Source organism: Pristis pectinata, chromosome 2, assembly GCF_009764475.1.
Source record: "Pristis pectinata isolate sPriPec2 chromosome 2, sPriPec2.1.pri, whole genome shotgun sequence".
Taxonomy (NCBI): Eukaryota; Metazoa; Chordata; class Chondrichthyes; order Rhinopristiformes; family Pristidae; genus Pristis; species Pristis pectinata.
Window position 1 is genome coordinate 39,431,330 of NC_067406.1, and position 15,090 is coordinate 39,446,419.

The window sequence follows — 15,090 nt, forward strand, 5'->3', positions numbered from 1 at the left end:
AAAATGACTGGGTTGCAATTGGCTAGATTGGATTTGTCCATTCTATGGTTAGGACATACCCAGGTGACTTTTCACATTGTTGTCTAGATTCCAATGTTGTTACTGTGCTGGAATTGCTGGGCTTAAGGTGCAGCTAATTCTTGAGCTCACGTCTTCAGTGCCACAGCTGAGGTGTTGTCTGGTCCCATAATCTTTACTGTATCCCAGTGCTCTCGGCCATTTCTTGATATCACTTGGAATGAGTCAATTTGGCAGAAGATTGGCTTTTTTTTTGATGTGGGTATATCAGGAGGAAGCAGAGATAGATCATTCACTTAGCAATCGTGGTTGAAAGTGGTTGCAAATGCTTTAGTCTTGTCATTGGCAATTACCTGTTGGGCTCTCTCGCTGTGAAACCAGTTTGGCTTAATGGTGGTACCACACAACATGATGGCAACGATCATGAAACTGCCTACTCTTATTAGCTGTCCACCATCATTCACGAGTACATGTAGCAGGACTGCAGAGCTTTGATCTGATCCATTTATCAAACGAGCACTTAGCACCGACTCTTGCATGCTGATTTTTGCTGTTTAGGATGCAGGTAACCCTGCAATGCAACTTCCCCAGGTTGACTACTGCTAGCACACGATTTTACATTCTTTATTGAATCAGGGTTGATCCCTGGCTTGACCGTCATGGTATGGTGAGGGATACGTCAAGCCATGGTGTTAAAACTGTGAGGGTATACATTTCTGCTGTTGCTGATAATTCTGCCCTATGAGTGCCCAGTTTTGCACTGGCAAATATGTTCCAGATTTTCAGTAGTACTTCTGGCTTACTTTCCTACATTACAACAGTGTCTACACTTCAAAAGTACTTTATTATATGAAAGCCCTTCAAAGTTGTGAAAGCTGCTACATAAAATGGAAGGCTTTATTTTTGCACGTCGTAATTTTGTTTCACTACCATTACTGCCGCATGGTAGCATAGCAATTAGCACAATGCTATTACAGCGCCAGCAATCGGGGTTCAATTCCCACCGCTGTTTGTATGTTCTCCCCGTGGTTGCGTGATACCTCCGGGTGATCCGGTTTCCTCCCACATTCCAAAGACGTACGGGTTAGTAGGTTAACGTGGGTGTAATTGGGCAGTGCAGGCTCATTGGTCTGGACTGTGCTGTATAAATACAGCTGTGTAACACATGATATTAAATAAAGCTTGGGAGGCAAGAGTAAAACATTGTAAAGATGGTGCCAAACCACAGTTTGTAATATCCAAAAGAAAATGATGTCTTAAAATGGCATAAAATACAGTTAAATTAAATATGCTTAATACTTTATTACTTTTAAATTACCTCCAATAAAGACTGAACTCCTTCTACCCGAATTTCACGCAGCCCCACAATTTGCACTACGTGATTGCCATCTTCTCTGGCAAACAGTCTGGAAATGAAAATATGAAAAGGCATGAACACACTTAAAGAAAAACAGTCTCTGAAGCAAAACAGAAGCTGAAGGTAAGGAAAATGAGTGTACTGCTCAGATTAAAAGACCCAAGGCCAAGAATAGGAATTGAGAACTATTCAAACACTGAAGACATGAAAAGAATCAAAGGATGAACAGATCCAAGGTAAAGATTTAAATATCATGTGCAGTAAACAACACTCACATATAGATCCTGAAGGACACCAGATCTCTCGTCAGCCTCAAAAGTGTCTCTTCACCTAAACCAGTTTTGTACCCATTTTTCAACCAAATTCACTTGGTGCACCTTAGCTTTGTGGTACCTTATCGAAAGACCTACAACACATCCACTACTTTGGTCTTGGCTTTCACATTAAGGAAGTGTTTTTAAGCAGCAGGTGATGATGATCTAGAATGCACTGATCAGAGATGCAGTGGACGCAGATTCAACTGTGGCTTTAAAATAGGAATTTAATACATTTTTGAAGCACCTTTATCTCCAAAACAACACAGTTATCCATAATGATTGTGCACTTCTCTGGAAATCCATTGGAAAAATGTTAGCCAAAAAAAATGTTATTTTTAATGTTCATGTGAGAAAACACCATAAAAAAAACACTAAATTGAATCAGAAATACTGAAAACACCAAATACCTTTCTCTAAAATTGTAAGTTTTTTCACAATTGTATCTTCACTAAATATTGCAGATTACAAATATTTTCATTGTCTTCCAAATCTAACTTTGTATTTTTGCAACTTTACCTTTTTCGACCATTGAGCAGATCATACAGTTGGCCACAATATATCTCATAGAAGCTTATCCAGGTGAAAAGTGCTCTGCCTGGTTCTGATGTTTCAAGATGTATGAAGATGTCCTCAGCAGCAAGTGCATATAACCCTGGATTTCGATAAGTTCCAATCATGGTATGAGTTTTTCCAGCTCCAGTCTGCCCATATGCAAAACAAGTTGCCTTTCCACTTAGGAGTTAAAATTAGCATAAATAAAAAAAGAAAAAAATATATAAATTCACACAAATAGTTTATCTCCCCCTCACCCCCACTGTGGACCATACACTCTCCCCATATGGCCACCCAACTTACCTGCATCCATATCACTCTTAATCCAACTCAATCTTAAAGATGTTGATGTTCTTTTCCATTTCTTCCACAAGGAAGACAATAAATTTACAGAGGAATTGAAATGCGACTTGCACTGATGATTGGAACCAAAAACTGGTGTTATCACTTGGTGTGATAATACAGATAAACTTCGCTCTCAAAAAAACATGGCTATACATTTCAACAACGAGGATTTCTGTGGCCACAATACTTTCAGTAAAATCTTTCCAATGGTGAAAATCATCAACAATTTTGAAAAATTTACTTTTAGAGGCACATTTAACTATTGTATATTTTGTACTAGTTTAAAAATTATATCAAGTATATGATTGAAGTTCTCATCTGTTCAGCTGTTAGCTAAACCTTCAATATCCGACTGCTCCTCAATGCATATCACATCTGTCTATTCTTTGATGGTACGGTTTCCTTCCATTCTGTAACCGCTACATCAAAATTTGCATCAGTACCAATACTGACTCTCAAGGTCACCACTGGTGTTTGGGAGTATGAGGGAACATGCATATGCAGAATCAGGTTAGATGTCAAGAAGTTGTTTCTCTCGCAGAGAATCATAACACAAGAAATAGGAATAAGAACAGCTACAAGGATATTTGAGGCTGCTCCACCATTCAAAAAGATCATGGTGATCCAATCTTTTCCTCAAAACCATTTTCTTGCCTATTCCCATAACTCTCAACCCCTATATTGACCAAACTTGTGTATATTTTGATCTTGAATGCACTCTATGATTAAGTTTCCATAGCTCTCGCGCAGAGAATTCCAAAGATTCACAACGCTCAAAAGAAATTCCTTCTCATGTATTTCTGAAGTGGACAACTCCTGATTCTGAAACTATACCACCACCACCCTCCCCCATTCTGAGTTCTGTATTCTCCCACAAGGAGAAACATCCCCTTACCATCTACCCTGTAAAGTTCCCACAGGATCTTATGTTACAATAAAATTATCTTTCATTCTTCTAAACTCAAAGCTTCCAAATGATAGTCACAACATTAAGGATCCTGTGGTTAATAGATTCCTAGAATATATACCGACTGCATTCAAAGGATGGTGAGGAATTTTCCACATTACTTTCTTTTTCTTTCTTCAGTTTGCTGCCTCTCCCAGATCCTCTAGTCACTAGTCAAGCAGGGATTCAATGGTAGTCATGGGTTTTTGGTGCACCATGCAAAAAAAAGAGTCAGGCCATAAAGGCCAGCTCCTCATTACCTCATGCCCAAAGTTTTGCGGTTGCCAATTGCTTATTAATTGACGCAATTCAGTCTATTTCCATAAAATCACTTTTCCCCATACCACCAGCAAGGATCAAAGCTCCCACTGCTGCCTTCCCCTTTGCCATTTGTTAGTTTCTCCCCAGCCTAGATAGAAAACAGTTTTTAATATGCAAATACTGTATTCTCTTCAATTATACCCCTTGAACCCCTCAACACTTTCTATTGGGTATTGCTCCATCTTCCTGTTCTCAGTATGAAAAACATTCTTCCGTTCACTGCCATTTTTACCTTAACTCTGCTATGATCAACATTCGTATTGTTCTTTAAACTACAGTTTGAACATTTACTATGATGCACTACTCCCACGAACTACAGTCCTGGTGCTCAATGTTCATAAATTTCAATTTGTCCATTCAAATGCTTCCACAACCCTCCCAGAACCACCTCATTTCAGCAGTGAGGTAGTATCCCAACTATTTTCTATAGCTCTAATACCTGGTATCTCATTTCCCCATACTCTAAGGTCCGAGTTAGTCTTCATGTTCTTCTCTCCCTGCACAAGTTTCCCACTTCGTCAAACCCTTACATCCACAACCTTTGTACAAACACTGCCATTCCAGTTATTCCCAATGTTACCCATCTACATACAACATGAACCATCTTCCCTCTGTTTCCTGTTCTTAAAAAATGGAAAACATGGGATTTAATATACAGCTTGACTGATACATAACAATAAAAACCTTAAATATAACATTTCAATGAAAATGTATTCATAATTTCATAAATGAATCAAAAATAGTACTTACAACTTCATATTAGTATAATAATAATAATCAAATTCAGAAAAAAAACATTTAGCCTGGTACTTCAGTGTGAAATAGAAGAATGTTTGACGTAGTATGAATAATGTCATCACAAACAGAATTCATATGACAATAGTGATGAAATAAAAGTAACGTACCCACTGAAAACATGCTGGATGAGGGGATAAGCAGTCTTCAAATACACATCATGATTGGTACAAGCCTCCTCAAATACTTCATCAAAATAAAAAACATGCTGCAAAACATGCAGAAAATTTTTTTTTAAATAATAAAAATTAAGAATGGTGAATGAATGGTTATACACTATTTCAATTTCAGAATGGTAACTACTACAAGGGATTAGTATTTTTGTAGATGTCTGATAATGAGACCAAATTGATATTACAATAAGACAAAATAAGACTTGGGAAAAGGCCTTTTTTCATTACAAGGTAATTCTGAATTAAATAAACATTATCCCATACGTCAATGGATATTATCAAGTATTTTACTGAAAAAGCAAAATGTGCTGATTTTAACTGAGGACGAGCAGAGCATTCTCCAGAACCTCAGAATACCCCATGGACAGCAGTAATGGGCCATTCCTGGGCTTTAGATCTGATGGGCACTGTCTTTCCAATTCTGTGCAGAATGAGACCACTCATCAACTTTGTCAGCATAAAGCCCTAGAGCCAAATTGAGCAGAAGCGCACTTTTTATACTTACTCATTTTTCCGGGATCTGAGTATCGCTGACATGGCTAACATTTATTGCCCATTTCTCATTGCCCTTAGAATGAAATTGCAAGTTGCCTTCTTGAAGTGCTTAGGCCTTCTTGTGAAGGTACTCCCACAGTGCTATTAGAAAGGGAGTTGCAGGATTTAGACCTAGCAATGAAGAAGGACCAGCAATACATTTCCAAATCAGGATGGTGTATGACTAGGAAGGAAACCTGCAGGTACTGGGGTTCCCACGTGCCTTTTACCCTGTCCTTCTAAGTGATGAGGGTCATGAATTTGGGAAATGCTAATGGAGGAGCCTGCTGAGTAACTCCAGTGCTTTTTATGGATGATGTACATGACAGCCATTGTGCACCAGTGATGAAGCAGATTGCCTTTTTTTAAAAATGGATGGCACAGAGGTTGTTGAGAATTGTTAGCAAGAGTATATCATTGCAATGCTGACTTATTTCTTGTAGATGGTGGAGAGGCTTTGGGTTGTGAGGAGGCAAGTCACTCACTACAGCATACCCAACTCTGACCTGCTCTTGAAGGCACAATACTAATGTGGCCGATCCAGTGAGGTTTATGGTCAATTGTGACTCCAGAATATCGATGGTGGGAAAAATGAGCAATAGTAATTTTTTTAAAAATTACATTTCATCTTTGTATATTTCATTGGAAAAACTCTGGAAGACCAAGTTTATTGCTATGGGCATATGTATCTAGAGTATAAGTGCTATAAAAATTTGATTTTTTGCAGCAGCAGCAGCATAGTGCATTACAAACATGACAAACATAAATTACACACAACTTACTCAACAAAACACCAAAAACAGACATAACAATATTCATGCAAGGTAGTCCAAGGTAGAATTAGGGTTTCTCAGGTTGGTTCAAGAACTTGATGGCAGTGGGGAAGAAGCTGTTTATGAACCTTGAGGTGTGGGTCTTCAGGCTCCTGTACATCCTACCCGATGGCAGCAGCGAGAAGAGGATGTGGCCCAGATGGTGGGGTCCTTAATGATGGATGTTGGCTTTCCGAGACATCACTTCTTGTGGACGTCCTTGATGGTGGGGAGGGCTGTACCCATGATGGAACTGGCTGAATCCACCACTCTCTGTAGCCTCTCATGTTCCCCTCCATTGCAGCTTCCATACCAGGCCATGATGCAACCAATCAGAATGCTTTCCATACTTGTAGAAGTTTGTCAGAGTATTCAATGACATACCAAATCTCCTTAAACTTCTAAGAAAGTAGAGACGTTGGCGCCCCTTCTTCATGGTTGCATCTATGTGCTGGGTCCAGGATGGATCCTCCAAGATGTTGACACCCAGGAATTTGAAGCTGCTCCATCTTTTCCACCACAGACCCTTCAATGAGGACTGGTGCTCATTCACCTGACTTGCCCCTCCCAAAGTCCACAATCAGTTCCTTGGTTTGGTTGCTATTGAGCACAAGGTTGTTGTTGTTATGACACCATGCAACCAGCTGATCCATCTCACTCCTGTATGCCTCCTTATCACCATCTGTAATTCTGCCAACAACAGCAGTGTCATCAGCAAACTTGTAGATGGCATTGGAACTAATGCTTAGCCGCACAGTTCTAGGTATAGAGGGAGTATAGCAGGGGGTTAAGCATGCAGGTGGCACCACTAAAGCACTCTTTAGTCTCTACCTGTAAACAGTAAGTAGAAGCACGGCCAAATGATCAGATTTCCCAAAGTGTGGGCGCAGGATGGCTTGGTAGGCACACTTAATGGTGGTGTAACAGTGGTCAAGCATTTTGGGTCCTCTGGTGGCATGCTGGTAGTAGTTCGGCAGAGGCTTCAAGCTAGACTGGTTGAAGTCTCCCGCAACAATAGGGAAGACATCAGGGTGCGCAATTTCATGCCTGTTAATCATGGCGCTCAAATCCTCCAGTGCCAGCTTGGTGTCTGTCTGGGGAGAGATGTATACAGCAACCAGGATAACAGTAGAGAAATCCCTCAGCAGATAGTGCAGAGGACACTTGACTGCCAGATGTTCTAGGTCAGGGGAGCAGGACAGAGACACAAGAGACTGCATATGCTGGAATCTGGAGTAACAAACAAATGTGTCCTGATGCAGGGCTTCGACCCAAAATGTCAACAATTTCTTTCCTCCCACAGATGCTGCCCAACCCGCTGAGTTGCTCCAGCAGATTGTGTGAGACAGAACCACCACAAGTTGATCAAGAAGCAAACACTGCCACCTCTCCCTTTACCCAACACCGGTGTCTGATCCATGCAGTGGATGGCGAAACCCTTGGCTGGAGCACTGTGTCCAGAGAGTAGGGAGTGAGCCATGTCTCTGTGAAATAGAGTACACAGTAGTTTCTCATGTCTCTCTGATACAACAGTCTTGTTCTGAGGTCATATATCTTGTTTTCTAATGAGTGCACATTAGCCAGGAGGATGTTCTCAAGCCCCAACACTTCAGTCTTTCCTGAAGTCCTCCCCGGCATCCACGTTTTCAGGTACAATGGAGGCCTCCCCGACACTTTCAGATGGCGAACTCGTCTTCCAGGTGGTCTGTTCTGCTGAGTCCATCAGGTTTGTCTAACATTCCTAAGATTGCTAATGCATTTAAGTGGCTTAGAACAGAGTCCTAGAGCACTACAGCACAGAAACAGGTCCTTCAGCCCATCTAGTCCATGCCAGCCTGGTTTTCTGCCTAGTCCCATCTACCTGCACTTGGACCATACCCTCCATACCTCTCTCATCCACGCACCCGTCCAGACTTTGCTTAAATGTTACGATTGAACCCACATCCACCACTTCTGCTGGCAGCTCATTCCACACTTGCACCATGCTCTGAGTGAAGTAGCTCCCCCCTCAGATTCCCCTTAAATATTTCATCTTTCACCCTAAACAAGTTCTAGTCTCACCCTACCCGAGGGGAGAAAGCCTGTATGCATTCACCCTATCTATACCCCTCATAATTTTGTATACTTCTATAAGATCTCCCCTCATTCTCCTGCACTCCAGGGAATAAAGTCCTGACCTATTCACCCTTTCCCTATAGTTCAAGTCCTCAAGTCCCAGCAACATCTGTGTAAATCTTCTCTGCACTCATTCAAGCTTATTGATATCTTTCCTGTAGGTAAGTGACCAGAACTGCACACAATACTCTAAATTTGGCCTCACCAACATCTTGCACAACTTCAATATAACATCCCAACTCCTGTACTCAATGCTCTGATTTATGAAGGTCAATGTGCCAAAAGCTCCCTTTACAACCTTATCTACCTGCGATGCCACTTTCAAGGAATTATGGACCTGCATTCCCAGGTCCCCTTTTCTACCACACACCTCAGTGCCCTACCATTCACTGTGCAAGTCTTACCCTGGTTTGTCTTCCCAAAGTGCATCACCTCACAATTGTCTGCATTAAATTCCATCTACCTTTTTCAGCCCATTTCCCTAGCTGGTCCAGATCACTTTGTAAGCTTTGATTGCCTTCCTCACTGTCCACTACGCCGCCAATCTTGGCGTCATCCACAAATTTGCTGATCCAGTTTACCACATCATCATCTAAATTGTTGATATAGATGATAAACAACAACGGACCCAGCACCAATCCCTGCAGCACACCACTAGTCACAGGCCTCCAATCAGAGAGACAACCATCTACCACCTCTCTCTGGCTTTTCCTGCTAAGCCAATGTTGAATCCAATTGACTACTTCATCCTGAACACCTAGTGACTTAACCTTCTGGACCAGCCTCCCATGCGGGACTTTGTCAAGGGCCTTGCTAAAGTCCATGTAGACAACATCCACCACCTTCTCTTAATCAACCTTCCTGGTAACCTCCTCGAAAAACTCTACAAGATTGGGTAGACATGACCTACCACACACAAAGCCATGCTGACTATCCCTAATCAGGCCCTATCTATCCAAATACTTATATACCCTGTCCCACAAAATACCTTCCAATAATTTACCTATGACTGACGTCAGGCTTACTGGCCTATAATTTCCCGGCTTATTCTTAGAGCCTTTCTTAAATAATGGAACAACATTAGCTATCCTCCAGCACCTCACCTGTGGCTGTGGTGAAAGAGGATCCCAAGGGTTTCTATAGCTATATTAAGAGCAAAAGGATACTAAGGGACAAAATTGGTCCTCTTGAATATCAGCATGCCATACAACATATCTTTTCACCATTAACTTTACCCATTACAAGCAGAGCTACATGGCAGGCAAGGAAGAAGATTGCTGGGCTCTGATGGAGATATTTAAATCTTCACTGGCCACATGCAAAGTGCCAGATGACTGGAAGACAGCAAATGTGATACTTCTATACAAGGAGAGCAGGGATAAGTCAGGTAATTGCTGACCAGTTAGTCTCAAGTCAGCAGTAGGGCAATAATTGGAAAAGATTCTGAGGTATATGATTAATCTACACTGGAAAGGCAGGGATTTATCAGAAATAGTCAGCATAGATTGGTTGGTGGGAGATCTCATTGGACTAATTTGGTGTAAGGAGTTGTTCCAGGTTTTTAAACAATTTCCATATTTCACAACAATTGAACGGCCTAAGTGAGACCATCATCTACTTGTGAAATAAACTGTCAAATCCTGTTTTTATACTTACATCAATGATAAGTATTAGGTACCAACATAACGTTGTATTGAAACAAAAGTTCTAAGGAAGGGTCATTGACTCGAAATGTTGACTGGTTTCTCTTTCCACTGACACTGCTTAACTGGCTGAGTTCATCCAGCATTTCTGTTTGTTTCACATTCCAGCGTCCACAGTACCATGTTAAACAAATTACTAACTCACTTTTGTGGGAGCCAATTAATAATGACTGTTTGAAAAGTTAACATCACGATCAAAGATCATATTGGTATTAAATAAGTTATTTCTTTTAGACAGAACCATTAGCCAGTACAATATGATGAAATATTTTCATTTGTTGTTCCATAACAAAACTATTTTTCCTTGAACCTCAGTAACCATGTAACCACAAGAGGGAAAACAAAGCATCAAAGTGACACAATGGAGACCTTTGGGAGAAAATTCCCCTTGAACAAGGTTGCCATGGCCAAAGAAATATGTGATACAGAGAAGAGAGGAATATACAGTAGATATATAAATATTTGATCAAGTGAAAATATAGCTTATCTTACTGATAGTAACATAAAAAGGAGACAAGGCACATGAAAGGCAAAACAATTCAAATGCCTTATCGTCCAACTCTTCAATGTTTACTGCCTTCTAAAGCACATTACCCACAAATAATCCCTTAGACATTTGTTTTTAAATAAAGTGAACTAATGATGTTTCAATTTGATAAAAATATTTTCACTGTATATGTAATGGTCAACATTTAAAGATGAAAGAAGGTTAAGAGAAATAAAAAAAATCCTACTTGTTGGAGATAATGTGTCAAATCAACTGCTTCCTTTTTTTCACAAACAAGGATAGATTTTCCTTCTTCTACTTTTGCAATATCAACTTCACCACGTCGTACTTCCCGTACTCTGAGAGGTCGCTTTCTTACACACACATGGATTTTCTCAATCTCAGTCCAAGTCTGTTCTTTCACATGATTGGTATGCCTAGGAATAAAAATGTGGAAAGAAAATGACATTACTAGAGAAAGAAAATTAATTACAACAGTGACTATACTTTAAAAAGCATTTTATTATCTGTAAACAAAGTCATAAAAGGCAGTCTTTTGTTCTAAACTAGATAACTCAGCTAGTCAGGTAGCATTAATTAAGAAAGAAAAACAGACCAAATACTTCAGTTCGATGAACTTTCTTCAGAAAGACTCTGAGAAGTTGTTGATCTGCAAAGTTAACTCTGGGTTATTTTCCCACAGATTCTAGACGACCTATTGAGTTTTTCTAATATTTTCTTTTTTCCAGATTTCCAAATTACCTTAAGAATTATGAGCTATATAGGGGAACCACTGCCAGCACGTCAGGCAAGAAAGAATGGTAATAATTGCACTCACATTTCAAGAACATATTAAAATAACATTCCAACAAGCACTTGTCACTTCTTCTCACACAGAAATTTATAGCTTTGGACATCAGAGTGATTTACCAGTCAAAGAAGGTAGTTCATATGTAACAAGGTGCTGTTTGTTTAAAAAAAAAGCCTCACTGCAAAACACGCACTATTTGCTGACTTCAATGACCACACTGGGAGAATGGAAATTCTGCCCTTCAAGCTCGTGAGTGCATCTGGATCCCAAATGATTTCCTGCTCCCTCTGTTCCTTACTAAGCAGAGTTCTCTCTTAATTAAAATACTCAAATGGAGAGAAGCTAATTTCTGTGGATTATAAGGTGATCTCACCCAAATGAACTCGAATCAAGGACTGCAGGTGAAATAACAAATAAGAAGTGACGATTTCAAAGAGGTTAGCACATTCCCACAAGTGGAAAACAAGAGTGTACCTAAAGATAAAATACCTTAATAGCTAAACAGAGAAATCAAAGTGAAATAGAAAAGTGAAAGCTTATTACCCTCCAGCAGGGTAATCAAGTGCCACTGGCTCTACCCCCCTCCCCTCCCTGGTGCAACCCACCCATAGTCTTTCACCCCTCTTCAGTCCACCAATCCTCTTGGGCTCCCATCACACCCACACCCCCACTCCTCTTTATACTGGCCATCCCCCTTCACTCTCAGTCTTGATGCAGGGTTTCAACTCAAAGCATCAACAACTCTTCTGCCTCCCCCCACAGATTCTGCTCGACATATGCATTCCAGGAATTCATCTCCTACATTGTTAGTATCAAGTTGATTTACCCAGTCTACATATAGATAAAAGTCCTTCATGATATATTACTGGTTACACGCATGCCTAAATTCTACCTTTGCACTGTGCCCTTCATCACAACTAATACAGCTCCCATCAATATTTTCTGCCTCCTGCTGTTCCTCAGCTCCACCCAAAACTGATGCAATTCTATACAATAACCTGCCATGCCAAGATCCTTTCTAAGTGCTCCACTGATGTCATTCTTTATTAAAAGGCAACATCCCATCTCCTTTTCCTTTTTTTGTTTGTACTTCCCATGTCCTGGAATATTTAGATGAAAAACACAGTGATGCTGGAGGACCTCAGCAGGCCGAGCAGCATCCGTGGATAAAAGCAGGCGGTCAATGTTTCCGGTCAGGACCCTTAGAGTTCCTCTAGCACCATCATGTTTTTCATCTAGATTCCAGCATCTGCAATCCTTTGTTTCTCTAATCCTGGAATATTTAGTTCTCAGCTTTGGTCACCACAAACTAGATTGGCAGGTGGGTGGGATCCAAAGCAACAGTGAGGCAGATGGGAAGCTGGGAGTTGATTAGAATTCAATGACAGCAAAGTTCAGTAGACAAGGCAAACAGCAGTATGGCAAGGAGCAAGGAAAGACTTCTGGATTTAATTGCATTTATTTCAATGCAAGAGGCCTGACAGGTAAGGCAGATGAACTCAGGGCATGGATAGCTATGTGGGACTGGGATATTACAGCCATTACGGGAACCTGGCTTAGGGAGGAACAGGACCAGCAGCTAAATATTCCAGGGTACAGGTGCTACAGACAGAGGAAAGGGGGAGGGGGCTGCATTTCTGATTAAGGAGAATATTACTGGGAGATCATCCAGTGAGGCTTTATGGGTGGAGCTGAGAAATAAGAAAGGGATAATCACCTTGTTGGGATTGTACTATAGGCCCCCTAATAGTCAATGGGAATTAGAGGAACAAATATGCAGGAAGATTGCAGAAAGCTGCAAGAATAATAAGGTTGTCATAGCAGCAGATTTTAACTTTCCTAATATCGATTGGGAATGCCAATAGAGCTAAAGGCTTGGATGGGGTAGAATTTGTTTAGTGAGTTCAGGGAAGTTTTCTTAGGCAATATATAGAAGGCTCTACTATGGAGAGAGCAAAGGTTGCCCTACTCTTGGGAAATAGGGCAGGACAAGTGACTGAGGTGTCACTGGGGGAGCACTTTGGCACCAGTGACCACAGTTCTATTAGTTTTAAATTAGTTATGAAAATGGACAGACCTTGTCTAAAGATTAAGGTTCTAAATTGGGGCAAGGTAAATTTTGATTGTATTAGACAGGAACTTACTAAAGTTGATTGGTGCAGGTTGTTTGCAGGCAAAGTGATGTCTGGCAAGTGGTTGGCTTTAAAAGTGAGATAATGAGAGCTCAAGATCTGCATGTTCCTGTTGGAGTGAAGGGCAAGGCTGGCAGGAATAGAGAACCCTGGATGATGATAGATATTGAGGCTCTGGTCAGGAAAAAGGAAGCATAGCTCAGGTCCAGGCAGCTGGGTTCATGAATCCCTGGAGGAAGAGAGGGGATGCAGGAGTATAGTTAAGAAGGAAATTAGAAGGGCAAAAAAGGTGGGCATGAGATAGTTTTAGCAGAGAAGATCAAGGAGAATCCAAAGAGATTTTATGTTAAGAGAAAATAGTAACTAGGGAGAGAATAGGACCCCTCAAAGACCAAAGTGGACATCTATGTGTTGAGCTGCAGGAGATGGGCAAGGTTCTCAGTATTTCTCCTGTTTTTACTATGCAGAAAGACATGAAGACTTCCGAACTTGAGACAGTTGATAGGGATATCTTAGGGATAGTCTACATTACAACAGAGGAAATGGACATCTGAAAACGGTATGAAGATAGATAAATCTTTAGGGCCTCACCAGTTATATCCAAGAACATGGTGAGAAGCTGGAGAAGAAATTGCAGGAGCCCTGGCTGAGATATATGCATCATGGTTAGCCACAGATGAGGTGCCAGAGGACTGGAGGGTGACTAATTGTGCCTTTATTTAAGAAGGGCTGCAAAGAAAAACCTGGGAACTTTAGACCAGTATCCCTAACATCTATGGTAAGCAAGTTACTGGAGGGAATTCTGAGGGATGAGATGTACATACACTAAGACAGACAGGGGTTGATTAGAGATAGACATCATGGCTTTGTGCATGGGAGATCATGTCTCACAAATTTGATTGAGTTTTTTTGAAGAAATAACTAAGAAGGTTAATGAAGTCAGGGCAGTTGATTTAGTCTATATGGACTTCATTAAGGACTTTGATAAAGTTCTGCATGGTAGGCTACTACGGAAAGTTAGATGGCACGGGATCCAGCAAGAGCTAGCTAATTGGATACACAATTGCCTTGATAGTAGCAAACAAAGGGTGACGGTGGAAAGTTGTTTTTGGGACTGGAGGCCCATGACTAATGGTGCTCCCCAGGGGTCAGTGCTAGGCCCAATTATTTGTCAGTGCTAGGCCCAATTATTTGTCATCTATATCAACAATTTGGATGAGAATATACAAGGCATGGTTAGTGAATTTGCAGATGACACCGAAATAGGTGGTATCATACAGTGAAGATGGTCATCAAGGACTACAGTGAGATCTTGATCATCTGGGTAAGTAAGCCAGGGAATAACAAATGAAGTTTAATTCAAATGTGCAAGGTGTTACATTTTGGGAAGACATATTAGGATAGGACTCTCATAATGAAAGATAGGGCCCTGGGGAGTGTTGTAGAACAGAGGGACCTAAGAGTACAAGTAAATGGTTCCCTGAAAGTGGTGCCACAGGTAGACCGGGTGGTAAAGGTGACTTTTGGCACACTGGTCTTCATCAGTCAGGGCACCAAGTATAGAAGTTGGGATGTTATGTTGCAGTTGTACAAGACATTGGTGAGGCCACATTTGGAATAGTGTGTTCAGTTTTGGTCACACTGCTATATGAAAGAAGCCATTAAGCTGGAA

The 15,090-nt window shown here is 40.9% G+C and overlaps 1 protein-coding gene across 1 annotated transcript in view; it reads right to left on the bottom strand.

Annotated features, from left to right (window-relative positions):
• LOC127586672 (kinesin-like protein KIF24) overlaps nt 1-15,090 on the bottom strand; it is a 49,830-nt gene that overhangs the window by 30,136 nt on the left and 4,604 nt on the right. Inside the window, exons 3-6 of the mRNA XM_052044793.1 lie at nt 10,723-10,912; nt 4,762-4,859; nt 2,209-2,424; nt 1,337-1,424 (exon numbers count right to left, since the gene is read on the bottom strand). Of these exons, the coding sequence (XP_051900753.1) occupies nt 1,337-1,424; nt 2,209-2,424; nt 4,762-4,859; nt 10,723-10,912 (592 nt within the window). The remainder of the gene's footprint in view (nt 1-1,336; nt 1,425-2,208; nt 2,425-4,761; nt 4,860-10,722; nt 10,913-15,090) is intronic.